Source organism: Haliotis rufescens, unplaced genomic scaffold (assembly GCF_023055435.1).
Source record: "Haliotis rufescens isolate VD_foot unplaced genomic scaffold, xgHalRufe1.0.p SCAF_8, whole genome shotgun sequence".
Lineage (NCBI taxonomy): Eukaryota > Metazoa > Mollusca > Gastropoda > Lepetellida > Haliotidae > Haliotis > Haliotis rufescens.
The window spans coordinates 16,687,057-16,711,842 of record NW_025964372.1 but is presented as its reverse complement, the minus strand read 5'-3'; the positions used below and the strand labels follow the sequence as shown (position 1 = coordinate 16,711,842).

Sequence of the window (24,786 nt, the reverse complement as noted above, 5' to 3'; positions counted from 1 at the left end):
ACCCGGCTCCAATGATCGCCACCCGCTTAGCGGGTCAAGGGCATAGGTATGGCTGGTACTTGGACCACATTCAACAGTGTCTGCTTGTGATCCGACTGTGCATGTCCGATTTTAATTACTAAAGCTGTCTGCATAATCTCTGTGTGTTGGTGCATAGTGCATCTTGTATTTAACATATTGAGGACACTGCAGATCCGTAGTTAATATGTGCAGCCTCGTGCTAACCACGAACCAAGGCACAACGCGGTCAATATTTTTTGCACATGCTCGGGTGACATTATGGTGTTTTTAAGTTATGAAATACTGTATTTATCTGACAATATAAACTCGTTATCTCACTCGAGAAAAATAACACTTAATGCTGGCACTGCTTCACTCAGAAACGCCTCACCCACAACTTGTTTTGTATAGTTTCCTGAAAACAAGGCTTAGGGCCCTTCTTGGAGACCCTAAAAAACTGACTTCCCCAAGCTTGATTTTTCTTGAGTTTTGATTACAAAACCACGAAGAATGACTTGGGTTTTTTTATAACAAATTCCCAGGTTAATTAATTATGACGTCAATCCCAACTGTACTGCAGAGGAGTCGTCGCGTAATTGTCAAGTGCGGGATTGAATACACTCACATGAAATCGAAAAATAAATTAATTAAATAAACAGACCAACCGATTGCATAAAGGCGCATTGACAAAGATAAACCAACCGGTAGCTGAAAGATTTATTAATACTAGGCAATAACAACACAGCGCGAGTTCCACTAACAGGCGAATATACATAAATCAACAACACTGACAGTAATTTGTCAGTTTTAATACACAGCTGACGCGATCTAAATACACGTACAGAGCGTTTTTTTCGATTCTGCACAGGTATAGGTTTCTGCGGCGACATTCTAAACAGATTAACAGACACCGGATCAAGCCACCTGTTGTGTGACCAGCTTCTGTATCCAAAGCTAGACAGCCTCCCCCACCTTTGAACTCCCATCGGTAGTGGTTCGATTTGAGAAAATACGAATTTAAACATGGATCAAAATTTTGTTTGGCGTACATTTCCTTTTCAGATTTTCCTTTAAAATATCACAGTGGAAATCTGAAGCAACTTGGATAAAATATGAAAATTGTGTTGTTGTTCCCATCGTGACATAGTCATTTGAATCACAGTACATACAACACTAGTCCTCTATTGACTTGAAACACACAACAATTTTGTCTTACTGAGTAAACATAATGATAACGCCATGTTGTTACTATTGATTCTGAGCCAGGAATTCACTGGCCGTTGTGAACGTGCATTTTAACAAGTACAACTGACGCAACTCTAGGCCATTTTGCAAAAAAAGAAATGTTTCAACCATCTGGGAAGTCAACAAGTCTGAGAAATCACTCGAAGTTGTTGATTGCGCTGTGCAGAGTTAAGTCCCTTGAACACGGCAGCAACCTATGATCGTGGGTTCGAATCCCGTTTCGCCTCTATTGTTTCTCGTTCTGTCAGCACGACACCCGTGGTCGTGGGTTTCAACACAGTGGTAAATGTCTGAGAGCTACATCACTTAGGACTTTCCTTCAACATTAAGCTGACACGCCGTCATATAACTAGAATACTGTTCAAAGCGGCGTTAAACCAAACAACATATTCGAGTGATATCTCATTCAGAATGAGGTACTCCAGTGGTTGAACTCCATTGACTTACTTTCCCATCGAATGTTTGACAAGTTTAATAGTTTTATTTTGGCACTGATTTCTTCTACAACGACTGCTTTTACCCTCACGATTCCCGAACTTGTAGCTACCCAAAAAGTTAGACGGGCAAGCTACAAAGACATACAGGCATATAAATGCACACAGCACATGCAAAAGTGTGTAAATATAATGTAAAAGTTACTGGTAAATTCAGCAGCATGTTCGTGTATAAAAGGCCGAAGAAACGGTAGTAATGATATTTCCCTGATCTTGATTTCCCAAGTGTAAATATTTGGATGTAAGACTACACACAGCCACTAAACAGCGCTCTACAAACTCCTGACATCGCTTTTAAAAAGTTGGTAAAGGATGGCAATGACCAGCACCAGCAACACCAGTGTGAGGAGTCTGTGGGACGACTGTGTCTCTGTGCCTTCAGGGAGAGGTCTGGTCTTAAAGGGGTACTCCATTCTATCTGTCTGGGTCATGATGGCCTCCCGGGCCCCCGGCCACGTGCCCGGCCCCCTCAGGCGGTATTGGTAGGGGGTGGCGGGGCCGAAGTAGCACTTGAGTCCAAGTTTCGGGTCGGTCAAGAGAAGACGACCTAGAATAGAATTGTTGGATGTATGGAAATCCGAGATGGTGTTCTCTTTCTAATGAAACTCTCATCAACTAACAAGGTCATATTCAAGGTCATTTAAGTAAATTGAAACATTATTTCATTGTTGTCGGATTGTTTGTTGTTTAATGCCACACTCAGCAATATTCCAGCTATATGACGGCGGTCTGTAAATAATCGAATCTGCACCAGACAATCCAGTGATAGATATCATGAGCATCGATCCACGTGAGATCGATCACATGCATCAACCAAGTCAGCGAGCCTGACCACCCGATCCCGTTAGTCGCCTCTTTCGACAAGCATGGGTTGCTGAAGACCTATTCTACCCCGGATCATCACGGGTCTGGATCGATCCTTATGGTTTGTCTGGTCCAGACTCGGTTATTTAAAGGTTGCTGTGAAATAGAAGGAATAATGCCGATGCGACGTTAAAAAAATCCAAAACAATCAAATCTGTCAGTTGTTTTAGTTGGTATAATTCCTTATCTTCGTATTCATGGCATTTGAATCTTAGGAATGTGTGTCAAATATGGATTTCTTCCAGCGATGGTCGATTAGGGCGAGATGGATTGTTAAGGTCAGGTCAGGTCAGGTCAGGTCAGGTCAGGTCAGGTCAGGCACAGCACGGCACGGCACGGCACGGCACGACACGACACGGGCACAATTAGGAGATAAACCTAATGCGTTTTAAAATTTGATATTGTCCCACTGTAGAGTTGAGATAGGTTTATCTCCATTCTACCATGACGGCACCAACGGTTTGAAAACGGTGCTCTCTTGCAACGTGTAACAACACAGTAACGCAGGTCCGCAATCTTAGAATATTCCGAGAAGTGGTCACAGGTAGTTATATATGTAAGAATTATTACTAAAGTTCAAGATTAAAAACACCATAGTCTTAAGTAGTTCAAAATAAGTGTTTAAAACACATAGTTTTTAAAAAAAAGTTGACCCAAAAAAAACACTCAAAACTTAGTCCAAAGACAAATGTGTTAATTTCTACCACCCCGTTCTGCACTGGCGATGTCTTTTATGCGAGAGAGGTCATTTCTTGGAAATCGAACATGCCATTTCCATCGTTGGGGTGACAGGTTGAACAAAAAGGTCTTAAAATGCTAAACGTATATATTTCTACAACAAACTTAATGAATTAACATTATATTATACATTTAACATGTTTAAGTGTTATTAGTTAGTTAGCAATTACCCCCAGTAAACAATAATAACATCAAAATACATGTCTCTCCACCCCGAACTTGGATGTGGCAGAACTTGACCTACATCACAGTTACTCACACCTCACAGCTGTCAATGGCTGACAATCTTGTTTACATTCTCTGTAACTAGTTAAATGAAGCAAGATGACAACCCCGATCTATGATGTGGTTCAGCATTAACGCTTTTTAGCCTTCAGACGAGCCGGACATTTTGACACGAGGTAGGGCCTATTTGCATGGTGTGACCTGTCAATTTCAAGATTTCATGAATTCCAACCCAGAATGTAAATTAAATGAGACATTCGTGGCCCAGACAAAGTGGGTCGTGTATGATTTTCTGAATTGTGCGTGTTCTAAAATGAATTTGATCAAGTTTGACTTCAATGATGTCGGGACATTGGTTTCGTGGCTTTTCGAATGGACGAGTATTTTCTGACTGATGGACTTTCAAATCATCTTCTGCTAAAGCCTTACGGAGATGGCAACGAATATCAATCCTATGAAGGTTTGTGAACAACATGTTGCCATGAATAAAGTTTTGCAAAAAAAATAATTTAATATAATGTTCTATTTTACTTTAATTGTTGGTTGTTTCAATGAGGAAATAGCTTAAATTGCTCCGATTCTGGTCACCATAGAACATTTTCCTAATAGTTTCATAAACATTTCTTTTGTTTGCAAAAGACATGCCTTCGTAAATCTTTTAATGTCATCATCGAAGCAGTCAGGGTTGCGGGATAGAACGCCCAAAACATCCGATATCAAACCACGTGCACCGAATTTCCTCTATTTGACGCTATGTCGTCTATTAATTTCGCGAGAGTACTTGACTCGGCGTGTATCAGAGACCTGGCTGGTGTTAGAGACCAAGCGTGTATAAGAGTAAATATTAGATAGTTTTACAGTTCATATTGGGGTGTTCGATCGGCGGAACATTTTTTATGAATCGATATGCAGGCTATCTATGTATTCATACGCACGTCTCTTGTAAAAAGGCTTAATATATTTAAAAGCGGTTTCCGTAGCAAACGTCTTTTTGACCAATCAGAATCAAGCATTCATCAATGTCATGGTAGAAATAGGACATAAACCTACTGTGTTTTGAAATTTGATGTAGTCCCACTGTCGAGTAGATACCTCTTTATTTTAATTTTGATCCGAGCGCTTTACTCCTGAACTCGCCAACTTACTCACTTCACCCGACATCCCAGGTAAGGTGTTGTACTAGGAAGAAACAACATCACTAACCTATTTATAAGATAATGGAGTGGGGGGGACTTGGGTTTGATTCCTTACAAATGTACAATGTATGAAGCCAATTTTCTTGTGCCCCCTGCCGAGATATTGCTGGAATATTGCTAAATGCGGCGTAAAAATACCATACTTGCTCAGCTACATATATAACAACTGAAGTGTGGTTCTAAAGGGAGATAACCCAGTCCTCACCTATAGCTGGTCGACATCCTACAAGTTCCGCCAGTTCGTCCATGAAGTCGACGTAGTCGACCTGGATTGTGTGTCGCTGGGACTCGACATATTTCGCCGCCATAGCCGCCTCCTTCTTTCCAATGTCCGCCCACATCTCGTATTTTGACGGGAGACTGCAAGTGCCCTTGTGGACGGGGAACAGGACATATGGAATACCATGGAATACACAATCATTAAAACCCCGGATATACATTTTGGGGTAAAAAACATGTTGCAAATGTCTTAGTTTTCTTAACAATGAAACACTACAATACGGGACAAAAATCAGGTTTGTCCAGATAATTTATGAGTGACGCATTTTCCCACATAATTTTTTTTCCAATAATTCATTTTTTTTCTTACTTTGAATACTCTGGTTGCTAGGCGACACTGCAATTCCACAATAGGCATAATGGCGCCGATGGGTTGAAAACAACCAATCACCACCAATGTCTGTTTCGGCAGGTCAGGTGGAAACATATACTTGAACATCTTGACCTTATTCTTCTGCACATCGATCACAGACTTGTCAATAAACGGGAAGCCGAATATATACCCTGTAGCCAATATGACAACGTCTATATTATCTTCCACCGTCCCGTCAACAAACTCCACGCCAGTCTTGGTAAACCTCTTGATGTCAGCCTTAATCTTCAATCGGCCAGTCGCGATTCTATTGGGCATGTCATCGTTTACTGTAGGATGTTGGGCGAACACCGAGTGTTTAGGCTTCAAGGAGTATAACTCGTGGTCGAAACGTTTATTTAGTTGTTTTTGAAGTATACCACTCAGTGTTTCTTGGGGCAAGGTGTGTAGAATCTTTCTTAAAAAACGTGATGCTAGTTGGAAATCGGCAGGGATACCATTGTCAGCAATTCTGTTGAACACCCAGGTACCGCGCCTCGTGCTAAGAAACACCTGGGGAAACAAGAATCTGGTCATCATGCATTGTAGAAACTCATATATGGGATCAAATATGTTTTAACGACTGTACCTTTACATATTTTGGAGACAACATATTGAATCAATATCAATCTCTCACCTGCCCCACCCTGCTCAGCTCCACAGCTGCGTCCCCGCCTGAGTTGCCGACCCCGACAACCACCACCCTCTTCCCAGTGTACCCGGTCCAGTCCTTGTAGTCCTGAGAGTGAAGGATCTTCCCCTGGAAGTCATCTTGACCTGTAAATTCCGGCACGTTCTTGCTGGCGTGATGACCGGTGCACACCATCACCGCGTCAAACACCTGCGTCTCCTCACTTCCGGTCTTGTGATCTCTGACCTGCAGATCCCATCTTCCGGTCTGCTCGTAGTCACGTGACTTCTTCACGGACAGGATCTCTTTGTTGTATTGGATGTGTTTGCTCAGGTTGAAGGCATCTGCGTACATCTTGAAGTACTGCCATACCTGGAGTCAGAAAACTTGACAATAGAGTCATGTAGTTCTGTCAATCACCTGAATAGTTTTCTTTCAGGTTTTGTTTTAGTTTGTAGCAAACTGAACTACAATTCCCAAGATAACTTCTCTTTTATACACAAACCTATTGCAATGTTTTAACTCTGACTTTGCCAATGGATTCAAGTGGGGCTTAACGTCGCGTTCAAGATAATTGCTCATATGTAGAGTCGTGCGTGTGTGTGTCTGTGTGTCAAATTCTATTAGTGCGGACTAAAGGTGGTTTTGTAGTGTTATCCAACTTAGATAGCATGCCGCACCTTAACATGGATACATTGTACTGATTCCGATCTGACTAGTCTCTTCTTTGTCTCCTTAATGCCGAGCGCTAGGCAGGGTAACAACAAGTACCATATTTTAACGTATTTTGGAATGACGTATTTTGGGATCGATTCCCCGAGCCTCTGCTCTCTGGTCGAACGCTCTATCCGCCAGAATACTTTTCATTTTGAAATGCGCTGCTGTGGTGATAATTTTGAATTTATTCTGAAATAATTCAGAAAATAAAAAGCTTACTTTGTTGTGTCTTACGACATGTAGTACATATTAGTATAACGTTAATCATATATTGACATATTTTCAGTAGCAGTGGAGAATTTTTAGTTTCAGGACGGGCTAGCCATGGACAATGGCCATTATCATAAACTCACTTTGCTCTGAACTGAAATGTACTTTAACTTAAACTCAGGGCGCGATCAGCGACATTTGAGGCACATAATGACATATGCATATACATGTACATATAAATATAAAATAAAAACAACATCTGGCGAATGATGCATGTATAGTTATACACATTCACTAAGTAACAGTACCTGTATTCAATAAGGAGAGAGACCGCCTCCGTGGTCTAGTGGTAGAGCGTCCACCCTGAGAGCGTCATAACAAAAGACGTTATAATATGGTACTTGTTGTTACCCTGTCTGGCGCTCGGCATTAAGGAGCTAAAACAAGGACTGGTCCGCCCGGAGTCAGTATTCTGTGTCTGAGTAGGGTATTCATATTAAACTGCGGCATGGCATCTTAGTGAGCTAGCACTATAAATCGGCATCAGTCCGGACTAGTACAAGCACACACACACAGACACACACAGACACACACACACACGTGCATGCACGTCGCTATATAAGTGCAATAACCTTGGACGCGACGTTAAACCCAATTTCACCTCACCTCACCTCAATAGGGAGAGATATATGTTGACTACAGGAACATGCTGTGTTTACAGTGTCTAACATATAAATACTGGTTAAATGTTGATAGAAATATTATGCATGCCAGGATGAATGGTATGGTCTATTACATGTTCAAGTAGAAACTGTATCTGACATACGGACCGCCTCCGTGGTCTAGTGGTAGAGCGTCCGCCCGGAGAGCGAAAAGGCCAGGGCTTCGATCCCCGGCCGCGTCATACCAAAAGTCGTTAAAAGATGGTACTTGTTGTTACCCTGTCTGGCGGTCGACATTAAAGGGCTAAAACAAGGATTGGTCGGCTCGGAGTCAGTATACTGTGTCTGAGTGGGGTATTCATGTTAAACTGCGGCATGGTATCTCAGTGTGCTAGCACTATAAATAGGCATCAGTCCGGACTAGTACAAGCAACCACACACACACACGTGCAATAACCTTGGACGCGACGTTAATCCCCATTTCACCTCACCTGTATCTGACATACAAGTATGAATGGCAGAGAATGTGCACAAAAGTTGGATTCTGGCACAAAACAATTGATTTGAAAAAGACGTTTCTTGACAGAGAGATTTCGTCGCGTTATTATTTCTCTAATAGAGAGACGCACATGTGTGTGGCTGCTTGTACTGGTCCGGACTTGTAAAAACGTTGGGCAGTTAATCTGACTCTGAGCCCACCAGTCCTTGTTTTATCTACGAGCGATGGGCAGCAACAAGTGCCATCTTTTAACGTGTTTTTGGTATAACGAGACCGGGGATCGAACCCCGACCTTCAACACTTAGAAATACTGGGGAGGGGCAAATTTAGGGACGGGTGGGTAGAGAATAACACATTTTATCATAAATGTTTTTCGAATGGACTGGTGTCATATATCAGACCAGACAATGTTAGTGATTGACATCATGAGCATCGATCTACGCAATTGGGATACAATGACATGCATCAACCAAGTCAGCGAGCCTTACCACTCGACCCCGTTAGTAACCTCGTACTCTTTCGCATGTACTAAATTGCGTTATCAGTAGCTCGTTATGGGGGTCGCAAAAATGCTGGGTCATCAAGTTAGATAATGCTTATAGTGAGTGAGTGAGTGAGTATTGTTTTACGTTCAGCAATATGCCAGCAATATCACGGCGGGATACACCATCTTGATCATGATCGTCACTAGATAGCATATGGAAGTTTGGAAAAGAGAGAGCTACGGTAGGTACAGTATGGTCGTTTACATGCAGTATAACGTTTTAGTGAATTTGTGTGTCTAACGAATTGTTGAGAGATTACATCATACATCTGCTTAATGTATGTAAATATCTTTTACTGTAAAAATGTACAGGAGAGAACTACAACACATCATGCGGCCCCGAATCCCCTTCTCCGCCCTTATCTTAATCCATATTGATCCCAATTCCCGCCTAATCAGAAGACGTGGCAGTGAGTGAGTTGGGTTCAACGCTGCTTTTAACAGTATTCCCGTTATAACGCGGCGTGTCAGCTTAATGTGGGAAGAAAGCCCGAAGTGATGCAGGTCTCAGACGTTTACCTCTTCGGTGAAACCCACGAGCACGGGTATGGTGCTGACAAACCTAGAAACATAATTCGGGCGAACCGGGATTCGTAACCACAATCATCGGCTTCTGGAGTGAAAAGGGGACGCAACTCTGCACAGTGAATCGCGGCGCCTTAGACGACTGGGCCACCCGTACCCCTAGACGTGACAGAGATAAAGTGTAGTGAGTTAGTGAGCGAATCGTGATTATCTCCGATTAAACAGTATTTTAGGGATATCATGGTGTGTCAGGTTGGTGTGGGAGGAAAGCCGAGAGCGATGCAAGTCTTAGATGTTCACCGTTTTGGTGAAAGGACGGGCATTGTCCTCAAACAATAGGAACCAGGCTCGGACCCGCGACCATACGTTTCTGGTACGCTTTTAGGGAAAGTAACTCTGACAGGGAATCAAAAGAGGGTGAATGTTGGTTGATGCCGCAGTTAACAGCATCCCAGCTATACCACACTAATCTGAAAGTAATCCAGATTGAACCAGACAAATATATATGGGACCATCCTTTGATATACCTCGGGTGGCCTGTTTTTAATACATTATATTAAACTGAAATAAATTGTCATTAAAAATATGCCCCAATCCACACTGAAAAAACATACACACACACACACAAAAAAAAAATTAAAAATAATAATTTGTTTGATAGGCATTACTTAGAAGTTGACGGATGACAAGATAGACACAATATTTTCATGGATAACAACTTCTTTAATACAGTATTAAAGAAGTTGTTATCCATAAAAATATTGTGTCTATCTAAAAATAAAATGTTATTTCAAACAAAATTCCTACAGACACCGTGATGATTATCATCATATTGTTTTGTTGACTTCTAAGCCATGTTTGTATAAAAAGGTAACAGTAAAGAACACGAGGAAGAGAATAAATTGATGTCAACATATTTATTATGAGGAACACAACGTTTCGGAGTATATGCTTACTCCTTCATCAAGTGAATGAATGCCATGAGGCAGAGAGCATTTATATGTTCATGTAAGGACAACAACATTTATAAGATAACAAAAGGTGGAAAATAACAAAGGGTCCATTGTCTATTGCTAATCACCTATCAAGGCCAATCATCTGTTGGCTTCCTTTGTTAGTTTCTACCCTTTGTTATTTGCCACCTTTTGTTATCTTATTAATTTTGTTGTCCTCACATTAATATCAGTGTCACCCGTCGTAGAGATGATTTTACCATGAATACATTTTAAATAAAATATGCGACCCAATCGATGTGAACAAACACTTAATTGACCACATGATCTACGGTTACCTGCGTGTTGTACATGAAATTGGGGAACTCTTTAGGTATAGGAAAGTCGCTGTAACACATCATCTCCTTGCTGGTGTTGATGACAGTCGACTTCATCACGCACCCCTGATCCTCGCGGACTTTTTCCGTAAAGTTCCATAATCCCCCGAGCTCGTCAGTTCGCTCAAAACAAAACGGCTCCAGCTTTTCGTCAACACAACATTTGATGGCAGTGAGACCGCTACACCCGGCTCCAATGATCGCCACCCGCTTCGCCATTTTGAATCGTTCAAAGGGTATGGCTGGTGCGACAAGCCGCTTGGAATTCCACCTGTCCCACTGTCAACACTGGTTGAGCTTAACCGACATTGATGACCTGTTTCCTCTCTGCGATCTAGCACACAAGGACAGATAACTCCGAGGGCTTCGTTGAGATGACAAATTAGTTTCGCGGTAGAGTGCACGTCCGATTTTCATCACTGAAGCTGTCTGTGTGTTGATACATATTGCGTCTTGTATTTAACGTATTGAGGACACTGCGGATACGTAGTTAATATAAACCTCGTTCTAACTATGACCACTGGACAACGCGAACTTTAAATATTTCTTCTACATGTTAGGGTGACATTTTATGTTTTGTTTGTTTGTTGTATAACGCAGGATATTCCAGCTATATGACAGCGGTCTGTAAATAATCAAGTCTGGACCAGTCGATCCAGTGATTGATAGCACGCACATCGATTCATGCAAATGGTATACGGTGACATGCACCAACAAAGTCAGCGAGCCTGACCACCCTATCCCGTTAGTTGCCTCTTACCACAAGCAAAGTCGCCTCTTACGACAAGCATGGGTTGCTGAAGACCTATTCTATCCCGGATCTTCACCGGTCTTTTGTCATGTACTTCAGAGATGAACTACTGTATTTATGTGACATTATAAAATCGATATCTCACCCGAGAGAAATAGCACTTAATGCTGGGACTGTTTCAGTCAGTAAGGTCTCACCCAAAGTGGAGCCGACTCGTAATTGTCAAAATGTTTTTAAGAGCTTGATGGAAAACACACACGTGAAAGCAACAACTAATAAACTAAGATAAATAAACAAACCGATTGTATTAAGGCGCACTCACAAAGATCAACCTACTGAAAATTTACTTTAGGCAAACGCAACCAAGCTAAAGAATTAAGGATTTAAATACGCAATAAACAGACCCACACAGCGTGAGTAGTGTGTAAGTATGGTTTTATGCCGCTTTTAGCAATATACCAGCAATATCACGGCGGGGGACACAAGAAATGGGCTTCACACATTGTTCCCATGTGGGGAATCGAACCCGGGTCTTCAGCATGACGAGCGAACGCTTTTACTAGGGGTGTTACGATAAATAACAAAATCGACATATTGCAATTGGTAAGCACTTAAAGTCAAAAATCGATTGTTAAATCAGTTTCCGATCAATAGTATCGATTAGAAGACAGTATTTTATGAAATTTACAAATGTTTGATGAAATATGCCACTTCGGTATGTACTTATTTCTCAACAATACATATACCTCGCAATCAAATATGAAATTAAGTTCATGTTCAATGCTAGTAGAATTACACATCCTACAAATTCGGTTAACAGTTATAGCTTCTTTACATCTGATATTACAACGCAACGGCAGTTCATGCAATCTCAACAAACATATATATCTTCTTACTTCCCTGACATGATGTCCCTGATGTTTGTAACATAATAGTACAGTGGACAATGACTAAATAATCGTATGATGTGCAAGTCGATTTGACCTACATGACTTGGACTTGCTGCTGACACTCTGTAATATAATACAGTTCATAGCGGGTTTAAAGGGGCACTGATCTAACGCAATTCCCCGGACTGGTTGTTGCCTTTGTTATTGTTTTTTACCCCGTGAGTACCCGGATGATACGCAACGCAACTGAGCGTGACCAGAGACTGGGCTACCGTCTGCAGGGACAGCTAAATAAACTTGGACGGAGGCTGGAGGGAATATTTGTTTTACGCATTTTTGCATAAACACTGATTGGTTAACTGTGATCTATAAAGATTTCGACAAAGGGCGCATGTTAATTAATTTCTTCAGCCTAAACAAGCAGACAAAGAGAACGGCGGAGCTCATCGGATGTCGTCATTTGAAAATACCCCAGATGGTTATAGTTTAATACTAAAAAAAGTATCCATGCAGTGAAAGCATTTTCGGATTTCGGATTGCGTCGATAATACGATCACTACTCCCTTGTTGACATCCACGTTTTCTCGTATAACCCTACACTTGTGTATTTGTCGTCATTCACTTAATGCTCAGTGAATGAATTTATTACAGGTACAATTAGTGGTAGCACCACTTAGATTACCTGACAAAGGTTCCCATGTGGCATTTATTGTGTCTGGGGGTAATTATTCAATCTAAATCCAGGTTTGAAGTGAGGTGAAATGTGTGTTATGTAATATGCAGGTGGCAGACCAGCAAGAGGTGAATGATCAGTTGATTTACTTTTTTGGTAAATCAACGCATCGCTCCTAGTCATCAAAGGATTAACAGAAAATACGTTGATTGATTAATCACTGTTATCTTGCACAGTGGATATGTCAAAAGTGAGTGTTTACATATCTAGGTTTACTAAAACAAAGGGAATACACTCATATCATGGCGTGAAGTGCCGATGTAAAAACAACATACTTTGTTCAAAGGGTTAACTGATAATAGTTTTTTTTTACGTTGATTGATTGATCATTGTTATCTATTACTCAATGGATTTTTTAGGAACCGTGAAAATAATTGTCAGTGGGCTTTCTCAGCGGACCCTTGAGACTTGACACCTGAAACAATCCACGTGATCAGTTGAGAAAAGAACACGGGTTATAATATCCCGAAACGATATATAACTTTTAAAACATTTGATTGTTACAGAGACACGTGACATCGAATAAGTTTCTTTGTACAGCTGCAGACGAGTGGGATATTGTTCCTTTGTGTGGATATTCACGGATACATTCTTCGAACAAGGAAGCTGCCTAAAATTTATACACATAAATTTGGTAGGTTGTAATTATGGTATTTGCATTTTGTTTTCCTTCATTTGAATCGATTCGTTCTTGTTTCTCTACGTCTTGGTTGGTAAATTCTTCAATGCCCAATAGATGTTGTTTTCACTGGTCTTTTCCTTTGTAAGCGTGTATATATTACCGTCAATTTGTAAAATGTGATTCTCTCAGGCAATTTATAAAATGAGTAAATATTTCAGTCATTTTGACTAAAAAATCTGTCCAGATTGATTAAGACGATCAAAAGGGCCTACACACATCACAACAGATTATTATGTAGGATTAGAAGTTAACAACATAGAAATGTACTTTTCAAGGTAACATTTTCAGTCTCTTGGTGATGACATTACACATCAAATGTTTGGATTTCGTTATCATAATAATACAGATGGAAATGTTATTCAGTCACTTTGTGAAATAACTGAATATTTAGACGTTTGTTACACATTTTGACAGTAAAAAAATATACACACTATAAAAAAAGCAATGCTCAGGTGAAATATTTACTTTGTTTTGCAAGTCAAAATAGTGTAAGCGAAAATCTCAAAATTACCAAGTAAGTGACTTATCAAAACATCGTCACCATTACCGATGCTACCCACAAAGATACCTACATTTCCTTATTATCTCGAAAACTGTGTTTCATTTTGTTGATCAATGTGACCATGCGCCCTTGTTACTACCGGTACCCATAAAAGTGACTAATGCGCTTACGAATGGCGCAGCAGAGGTCGCGAACTAGTCTAGATTTCTGCTACATATCCGGGTACTCACTGGGAAAAAAGGCAACAACCAGTCCCGGGGAATTGCGTTAGATCAGTGCCCCTTTAAACCCACTCACTCACTCACGCTTGTGTCTAGCTGATGCCTAGAACGTGCTAATATTGTAGTGGTTAAATTTGAGCAAATACAAATTAAAACATATATCAAAATTTTGTTTGGTGTACATTTCCATTTTAGATTTTCGTATAAAATATACATGAAATATCTGCAAGCAACTGTTAAGAAAAGAGAAAAAAAAAAGAAGAAGAAGAAGAAAATTGTTTTATTAAAGTGTCACATGCTGCAGTACTAAATATATGGACATATAAACATTTCATTAAAAAACAGCACCCGGCCAGTTGGCCTACGAGACACTAATTACATAATGGTACATTTAAAATATTTAAAAAAAAAAAAAAAAAAAAAAAAAAAAACTACAACAAAATAAAAAATAAAAAAAAAATAAAAAAAAAAAAAAAGAAGAAGAAAAAAAAAGGGAAAATTAGTTGCAACTTTGTATATTACTACACCCACACTCACACCGATACACCCACACACACATCCGCATTAAAATCCCGCTCAAAGCATTCAAACAGGTAAGCATACAGGACGCTCACAGCAATCTCATACAGGACACTCACAGCAGTTTCATACAGAACACTCACAGCAATCTCATTCAGAACACTCACAACAATTTCATACAGAACACTCACAACAATCTCATTCAGAACACTCGCAGCAATCTCATACAAAACACTCACGGCATTCTCATACATGTCATACATTTATACACATATGCGTCCATATACACACAACTTTATACATCAATCGTGTATACTAACCTACATGTATAACTAGCATACATACTAACATACCAACCTACATACATACCTATATCCATCAAACATAAATCAATCCTTATTATACATACACAGGTCCATCCATACCTATGTCCGTTTAAACACACCTCAATCCAAATATACTAACACACATACAACCATACATCCATACCTATATTCATCCATACACATATCGATCCATATATACATACACACATACAACCATACCTATATCCATCCATTCACACCTCAGTCCATATATACATATACATATACACATACAACCATACCTATATCCATCCATTCACACCTCAGTCCATATATACATATACATATACACATACAACCATACAAGTGTCGTACTGAATACAGTATGAACATACATTAAATACAACAGATGATATAAATGAGAGGCACTGTGTACTAACGTACATAAACACACCCGCCTACACACCTACGTGCATATATAAGACAATGCATAACATTATGGATGGGATAAAAAGTAATTAAAAATAAAAGCTAACAGTTTATATAAAGTTTACGGCGCCTGTACATTCTGTAGACAAGGGAGGCTAGGGATTTACTTATACATGTAGTATTCATTAGATAGCAGGTCTGTTGCAGTAGAGAAAAGGTCGGGAAGGAGGGCTCCAAGGAGGCAATATAATTCCATAAATCATATCTTAGATCAGAATAAAAGTTACATTCAGTTAGAAAGTGGATTTCATCTTCGATTGCTTTAGAGTCACACATTTTACATATCCTTTCTTCCAAGGGGACAGTCGGTCGTGAAAATCTACCGGTCTCTATTTCAAGAGGTAAAGTTCCTGTACGTATTTTGGCGAGTGTACTTCGATAAGATCGGTCCATTATAAGTTGAACATATGGTTCAGTGTTAAGCGAGCCCTTAAAGCGTCTATATGTTCTAAGTTTGTTACCGTTTATAAGCCCTCGATCGTTCCACAGCTGACGTAGCCAGTCGTGGTAATCATTGGATATAAGCCAAGTCTTTATGTAGTCCATGTCAGGGGGTGTTAAATTAAATATATCTAAAATAGGTAGTTGCCACGACTTGATAAGTGTAAAAACCTTATTAGTCCATGATTTACGATAATTACGTGACCATAGATGGACTTTACTACTCACTCGAATGTTGTCACAGTTTTGTAGACGATACCATAGTTGTAACATTTCTAACTTTTGCTTGGTATAAGGCGAAGTCCAACCCATATCCCCTCGAACTGACAAGTTTGGTGACTTACAGCCCACTCCGAGAAAGAATCTACATGCTCGATTTTGTACAGCATTGATACAACTGAACTGACGGGTGCCCCACACAGCAGCTCCGTATGAGAGAATCGGTTGCACAAGGTTTTCATATAACTTATTAAATACACCGTAAGCCATTCCTCCACTGGCTTTGAATTTACACACAATCACACCTAAGGCACGATGAGCAGACTTGGCTATTTCCTTGGCTGTAAAATTAAGATCTAGGTGTTCATGAAACCAAACACCAAGATATTTATATGCATGAGTATAACACACTTCATTTTCACCGATAGTGAAAGTAACACCTGATATACTGGAACCTCTTGACCGGAAATGGACAACTTGTGTTTTCTTCAAATTAACAGACATACGCCATTTAGTACACCAGGTATTTACACAATTTAACATCTTCTGTAGACAACTTTCGTCGGGTGCAATTAAGGCAATGTCGTCTGCATACAACAGAACACTTAGTTGATAATTACTTATATTAATCCCACAATTCAGACAGTTGATTTCATCCACAAGATCGTTGATATACACAGAAAAGAGTGTAGGGGAAAGCACACCCCCTTGGCGCACACCAGAGTAGACTGGAAATAGGTTTGTGTACCTATTATTGACACTGACTCTAGACCACGTTGAGGCGTACATTGAATTCACAGCTCTTAGAAAGTTTCCTTTAATTCCGAGTTTGTTGAGCTTGTACCATAAGCAATCACGGTTAACTTTATCAAAGGCCTTTGAAATGTCGATAAAACAAACAAATGTTGATTTTTTGGAGATTTTTCTATTTTCGATTGTTGAATGAAGACTGTAGATATGTTCCTGAGTGCTACGTTCACTTCGGAATCCGTTTTGTTCCTGTGCGAGAATACCGTTATGCTCTAACCATCTGCTGAGGCGAGTGTTACCCCTTGTTACTACCGGTACCCATAAAAGTGACTAATGCGCTTACGAATGGCGCAGCAGAGGTCGCGAACTAGTCTAGATTTCTGCTACATATCCGGGTACTCACTGGGAAAAAAGGCAACAACCAGTCCCGGGGAATTGCGTTAGATCAGTGCCCCTTTAAACCCACTCACTCACTCACGCTTGTGTCTAGCTGATGCCTAGAACGTGCTAATATTGTAGTGGTTAAATTTGAGCAAATACAAATTAAAACATATATCAAAATTTTGTTTGGTGTACATTTCCATTTTAGATTTTCGTATAAAATATAACATGAAATATCTGCAAGCAACTGTTAAGACATAAAAATTGTGGTATCGTCCCAACATAACATAAACATTTTAATCACAGTACATACAGCACATGCCCTCTATTGGCTCGATACACACAACAACTTTATCTTACTGATTAAACATTGTGATAATGTTGTTGCTATTGATTCTGGGCCAGGAATTCACTGGCTATTGTGAACGTGCATTTTAACAAGAAAAACTGACGCAATTGTAGGTCATTATGCAAAATCATAGTATAATGATGTATCAACCATAAGAAGGTTTTAGTCTGAGAAATCGCTCGAAGCTGTTGATTCCGGAAGCAGTTCATAAATATTATTCCGCATATGAAAACATATTTCAGCAGCATTTTTTAATTACAAAACACAGTCGAGGCGTAGAGGTGTTATAACCGATTAAGATTTCAGCAGTAATTCCAGTTGGTTCAGAGATCCCCTTCTCTGACCCTTTCCCTGATGAAGTAAGATTTGACACTGGTCATGTCAAGGGTAAAGGCAACGGTAGTATTGATTTCCCTGATCTTGAATTTCTCAAGTGTAAATATCTGTCAGTGAATATAAGATGATACAACAGCGAGTAAACAGCACTCTACAAACTCGTCACATCTCTTTTAAAAAAACCAGTTGGTAAAGGATGGCAATGACCAGCACCAGCAACACCAGTGTGAGGAGTCTGTGGGACGACTGTGTCTCTGTACCTTCAGGGAGAGGTCTGGTCTTAAAGGGGTACTCCATTCTATCTGTCTGGGTCATGATGGCCTCCCGGGCCCCCGACCACGTGCCCGGCCCCCTCAGGCGGTATTGGTAGGGGGTGGTGGGACCGAAGAAGCACTTGAGTCCAAGTTTCCGATCGGTCAACAGAAGATGACCTTGAACAGAATTAAGAGAGGCAACATTATTTCATTGTGGTCAGATTAAAAAGCGGACCAGGAACGTACGTTTTGTGTCTCTACACAGGGTTATGGAATGGATCATTAAAATTGTATCATTTCTTACTTGGCAAATTCAGCTGTAGCCGTAACTTCTATTAGATGTTTCATAAGGCGACGAAATGGATCCGGTGGGAAGTGAGTGAGTGAGTATGGTTTTACGCTGCCTTTAGCAATATTCCAGCAATATCACGGCGGGGGACACCAGAAATGGGCTTCAGACATTGTACCCATGTCGGGAATCGAACCCGGATCTTCGGCGTGACGAGCGAACGTTTTAACCACTAGGCTACCCGACCATCCCCCGGTGGGAAGGCTCGGTGACTTGGATGACTGGTTTCCCATTTGCGTGGATCGATACTCATGATGTCAATCACCTGTTTGCCTGATCAGACTCGATTATTTAAAGGCATGGGTATTGCTGATCTCCGAGTAAATCAACGATGGGCGATTAGCGCGAGGTGGACAGGTAAGGTCGGTTAAGGTCAGGTGAGGTCAGGTGAGGTCAGGTGAGGTCAGGTAAGGTCAGGTAAGGCTTGGCACGCCGAAGGAACGGGTTCGATGATCTACATGGGTACAATATGTGAAGTGATTTCTGGTGTCCCCTGCCCTCATATTGCTTGAATATTGCATCACGCGGCGCAAAAAACATACTCATTTACTAACTCAATCAGTTACATATAACAACTGAGGAAGGTGTTGTTCAAAGGGTGTATAACCAAGTCCTCACTTATAGTTGCTCTCAAAGCGCTTGAATATTGCTGATCTCGGAGTTCATCAACGAAAAAACAAAACTGGGTGTCATAAATTTTTTAACTTTTTAAGGGGAGAAAACCCAGTCTTCACCTATAGCTGGTCGGCATCCCACAAGTTCCGCCAGTTCGTCCATGAAGTCGACATAGTCAACCTGGATCGTGTGTCGCTGGGACTCGACATATCTCGCCGCCATGGCCGCCTCCTTCTTCCCAATGTCCGCCCACATCTCGTACTTTGACGGGAGACTGCACGTGCCCTGGTGGACGGAGTTCAAAGCATATGGAACACCATGGAATACACACACGAGACGGATATACAAAGTTCTGTTTCCATTTTGAGGTAAAAGGAATCTCTCTCTCTCTCTCTCTCTCTCTCTCTCTCTCTCTCTCTCTCTCTCTCTCTCTCTCTCTCTCTCTCTCTCTCTCTCTGTGTTCTGTGTGTGTGTGTGTCTCTCTCTCTAATGTTCCCAACAAATAACCAGAAAAAAGAAAATTGCTTACATTGAATACTCTAGTTGCTAGGCGACACTGCAATTCCACAATAGGCATAATGGCGCCGAGAGGTTGAAAACAACCAATCACCACCAATGTCTGTTTCGGCAGGTCAGGTGGAAACATATACTTGAACATCTTGACCTTATTCTTCTGAACATCGATCACAGACTTGTCAATAAACGGGAAGCCGAATATATACCCTGTAGCCAGTATGACAACGTCTATGTTATCTTCCACCGTCCCGTCAACAAACTCCACGCCAGTCTTGGTAAACCTCTTGATCATGTCAGCCTTAATCTTCAAAAGGCCAGTCGCGATTCTATTGGGCATATCATCGTTTACTGTAAGATGTTGGGCGAACACCGAGTGTTTCGGCTTCAAGGAGTACAGCTCGTGATCGAAACGTTTATTCAGGCGTTTGTGAATTATACCGCTCAGTGTTTCTTGGGACAAGGAGTGTAGAATCTTGTTGGTAAAACGTGTTGTTAGTTGAAAATCGGCAGGGATACCATTGTCCGAAATTCTGTTGAGCACCCAGGTACCTCGCCTCGTGCTAAGAAACACCTGGAGAAACAAGAATCTGGTCTTCATGCATTGTAGAAACTCATTTGTATGATCCAATATTATTAACAATACCTTCTGATATTTTGGAGACAACATATTGAATACATATCTGGACTAATAGATCCAGGAATAACAATGACACTCCATGAACAAAGTCCCATCTTACAAAATAATGCCATATAGAGGCTAGGCCTTTCAGGTCATCTCACACCTGCCCCACCCTGCTCAGCTCCACAGCTGCGTCCCCGCCTGAGTTGCCGATCCCGACAACCACCACCCTCTTCCCAGTGTACCCGGTCCAGTCCTTGTAGTCCTGAGAGTGAAGGATCTCCCCCTGGAAGTCATCTTGACCTGTAAAGTCCGGCACGTTCTTGCTGGCGTGATGACCGGTGCACACCATCACCGCGTCAAACATCTGCTTCTCCTCACTTCCGGTCTTGTGATCTCTGACCTGCAGATCCCATCTTCCGGTCTGCTCGTAGTAACGTGACTTCTTCACGGACAGGATCTCTTTGTTGTATTGGATGTGTTTGCTTAGATTGAAGGCATCTGCGTACATCTTGAAGTACTGCCATACCTGGAGTCAGAAAACTTGAAAATATTTATGAAATATATGGTATGTTTGATGTTTAACGCCGCAATCAACAATATTCCGGCTATGTGACGGCGGTCTGTAAATAATCAAGCACCATGAGCATCGATATACGAAACTGTAAGAATCACCAACCAAGTCAGCGGGACCCCCCGGTCTCGTTAGTACTGGATTTACTGTACTGCATTATCAGTAGATCGTTATGTGGGTCGCAAAATATGCTGAGTCATCATCAAGTGAGAAGATGCTTGACAGACGCGTACTCTTGATTATGAGTGAGTGAGTGATTATTGTTTTACGACGCGTTTAGCTATAATCTAGTCATGATGTCCTGTCGAACACCTGAAAAGATTTTGTTTTGGTTTGTTACAAAATGAACTGCAATTCTTATGATAACTTATTTTACACACAAACCTATTAAATTGCGTGAGCTCAGATATGAATTCGGTAATTTGACAATTTGACGGGTGTGGGTCAGTAAAATAATCTTGACGAGACGTATAATCCCCCCCCCCCCCCCCCCCCCCGACTTTTTTCAAGTCAAATAAGTGTTTTGTACCAGCCTCGAGAAGTTGTGAACACCCTGGGGCAGAGTAATTAACTGACTTTAAAAGTCAACTTTCTGCCCTTGTCGAAAGAGGCTGGAATTTCGTGGCTCGATCGTAACGCTACCAATGCTTATTTCGAGTCATGTCCCTTTTACGCCAATCCGGCTGACCAATCAGATTCCACCTCTCGTATCCCTTGACTCAGGAAGTTCTCAGGGCTCTTTGTGCACATGTAGTGAGTGAGTGAGTTGGGTTTAACGCCGCTTTTAACAGTATTCCATTTATATCACGGCGTGTCAGCTTAATGTGGGAGGGAAGCCCGAAGTGATGCAGGTCTCAGACGTTTACCACTTCGGTGAAACCCACGAGCAAGGGTATGGTGCTGACAAATCTGGAAATAATTTTCTCAGTGAATCTTTTTCTGAGATTTTTTGTAAACGAACTGCCACACATCATGCGCCAACCGAAGCCCTCGCCCCGCCCTTATCCTTATCCTTGATGATCTCCACTCCTGCTAATCAGTTGACGTGGCAGGGGAATGAGTCAGTGAGCAAGCTGTGGTTAACATCAATTAGACTGTATGTTAGTTATATCACGGTGTGTGATAAGTCTACATGCAAGTCTAAGACGGGTATGGTGCTCAGACCCTAGAATCTAGGGTTCGAACCCGCGATCTTATCTGTCTGGCAAGCTTATAAGGGAAGTAACTCCGACAAGGAATTACAAGTGAGGGAATGATGTTTGACGTCACATGGAACAGCGGCCTGTATTGCTTTTGTTAAGTTAACGGCGTGTCAGCTTGATGCAAGTCTTAGACGGGTATGGTTCTCAAACCCTAGAATCTAGGGTTCGAGCCCGCGATCTTATCTGTCTGGCACGCTTATAAGGGAAGTAACTCCGACAAGGAGTTACATGTGAGTGAATTATTAACACCCTGTTGACTCGATCCTGCTTCAAGCAAACCAATGGCTCGCAGACGCTCATTTTCGGACAGGCCTGGCATTTCGTAATGTTGAATAATTGCGTAATTTTGTTGTTTTTCTGAGTGGTTGTTGTCAGCACGATGCTAAACATGCATATAGAATTCCGTTAATGCACATGTTTTTATACCCATTCTTGGGTAGTGAAATGCATGGGGCCTTCATAAAAGTCCACTTTTGCATGGACGGCATGTTTTTCTGTAGCTGTTGCGTTTCTGTGACTTGTTCCATACATGTACTACAACATTGAAAACCAATTTTTACTTGTTTGAAAAATACACTAAAATATTGGTGTCACAGGAACTTTTGTTGTTGAGTATTTAATATTAATGGACAGTCAAGTCTCGTTAATCCGACATCGTTGGTTGCACATGATTGTGTCGGATTAACGAGTATGTCGGATTAACGAAATTAAGTGATTTGTGATCGAAAATCGGACGTCTTCACGATAGATAATAACCGTGTGTACCTTGTAATAAAATCATTAAAAATGAAATATTAATATTGTTATGTTGTTTATTCATTCATTCCTTAATTTATAATTAATGACTGTGCAAAAGTAATAATAATTTTCCCATTTATACATAACAATAGAGACATTACTCACTGAATTTATCACATGATCAACGACACACGTTTCCTCGTGTAAATGCAAGTGCTACTGTCTTAACAACTTGCTTCATCTACTTAAAATAGTCTGTCAGTGTTTTCTGTTTCTAAAGTGACATTTCACATTAGTTATGTCGACATTAGCATGGGATGGGGCGTTGTCCAACAGTAATACCACGTGGCGTTGCTCAAATCGCATTTGCCGATCCAAGATCAGTAGCCAGGCTTTGAATATTAATGAAGTCATCCATGCTTTCTTGTTTACATACCTTACTTACTTACTTACTTTGGAGATTTAACGTGCGCTTTCCGACTGATGCGTATTTCGCACACGGGCCCGGCCAGGCCATTTAATGTGTTTCCGAAAGGGGCGAAGGTGGTACCAGTCGACCATGTTTTATATACCTGTTCGTATTTTAAACTGGCTTCATGAACATTTATCTGGCTTCAATTTGTAAACTACATTTGTATAGCTTTGTACATACAGGTTTGAATAGCTTTTCCTGTTAATTGTTAAGTTAATCTCTGCAGCCAGTGCGTGTCAAAACGAGGGGTTGTGTACTCGCGGTCAGATGACCACGGAGTACGCTGATCACTGTGTCGGATTAACGAGACTGATTAATGAGTGATTTCGGTAATTCGTTGCAAATTAGGTGTGTCGGAGTCGGAGTGCGAGAATGTCGGATTAACGGGACTAAATAGCACTGAATCAATCGGTTCCCATCATTTGTGTCGGATAAAGCCGAGTGTCGGATTAACGAGTGTCGGATTAACGAGACTTGACTGTATATTGTTCTTGAACAACCACCCGCCTCACACACACACGTGTCGGTGTCAGGCGCAGATGTGTGCACGTGGTGTGGTATATAGTGGGAGTGTTACGAAGACGTAGTTTGTCTACTCTATATATTCCATGTCAGATCTCAAGAAGTCTCACTCATGCCTCACCCATACATGTTCCTTGGCTTCAGATACTGTGTTGGTGTGCTATATTGTCAAATGCACATCAAGTCAAGTGAATTCCATAGATTGAGTGAGTGAGTATGGTATGTACTGGCATACACACAGAACAGGGTAGATATACACATCAGGCAATCAGTGTCACCTGCCGTGGAGATGATTTTACCATGATTATATTTTCAATGAATTTTGCAACCCGAATTGAGCCCATTCCATGTATACAAACATCGGCCCTTGTGACATAAGCAGTACGTTTACCTGCGTATTATGCACGTAATTGGGGAACTCTTTGGGTATAGGAAAGTCGCCCCATTATAGGAAAGTCGCCCCATTGGGCCCCGTTCGATGTGATCGGTTCATTTTGATCCAAGCAATGCGTTTACCTGTGTGTTGTGCATGTAATTGGGGTACTCTTTGGGTATAGGAAAGTCGCTGAAACACATCATCTCCTTGCTGGTGTTGATGACAGTCGACTTCATCACGCATCCCTGATCCTCGCGGACTTTTTCCGTAAAATTCCATAATCCCCCGAGCTCGTCAGTTCGCTCATAACAAAACGGCTCCAGCTTTTCGTCAACACAACATTTGATGGCAGTGAGACCGCTACACCCGGCTCCAATGATCGCAACCCGCTTCGCCATTTTGAATCTTACCAAGGGTGTGGTATGGCTTGTACTTCGACCACACTCACTGTCAACAGTGACTGTGCATAT

At 41.2% G+C, this 24,786-nt stretch overlaps 1 protein-coding gene across 3 annotated transcripts; it reads right to left on the bottom strand.

Moving 5' to 3' along the window:
- Positions 1-704: 704 nt before the first annotated feature.
- LOC124144813 (flavin-containing monooxygenase 5-like) lies at positions 705-24,753 on the bottom strand. Of its 3 annotated transcripts, none has more exons than XM_048388861.1 (5): positions 24,457-24,745; positions 6,031-6,396; positions 5,352-5,906; positions 4,968-5,133; positions 705-2,286 (listed from the first exon to the last, which is right to left on the bottom strand). In XM_048388861.1, exons 1-5 carry the CDS (start codon positions 24,712-24,714, stop codon positions 2,012-2,014), a joined length of 1,620 nt encoding a protein of 539 aa, XP_048244818.1. In that variant the 5' UTR covers positions 24,715-24,745; the 3' UTR covers positions 705-2,011. The 3 variants fall into 3 exon arrangements, with proteins under 3 accessions (XP_048244818.1, XP_046370349.2, XP_048244819.1); XM_046514393.2 differs by lacking the exon at positions 24,457-24,745 and adding an exon at positions 10,473-10,835; XM_048388862.1 differs by lacking the exons at positions 705-2,286; positions 4,968-5,133; positions 5,352-5,906; positions 6,031-6,396 and adding exons at positions 17,516-18,510; positions 19,417-19,582; positions 19,827-20,384; positions 20,596-20,961 and having other exon boundaries at positions 24,457-24,753.
- Positions 24,754-24,786: the final 33 nt, after the last annotated feature.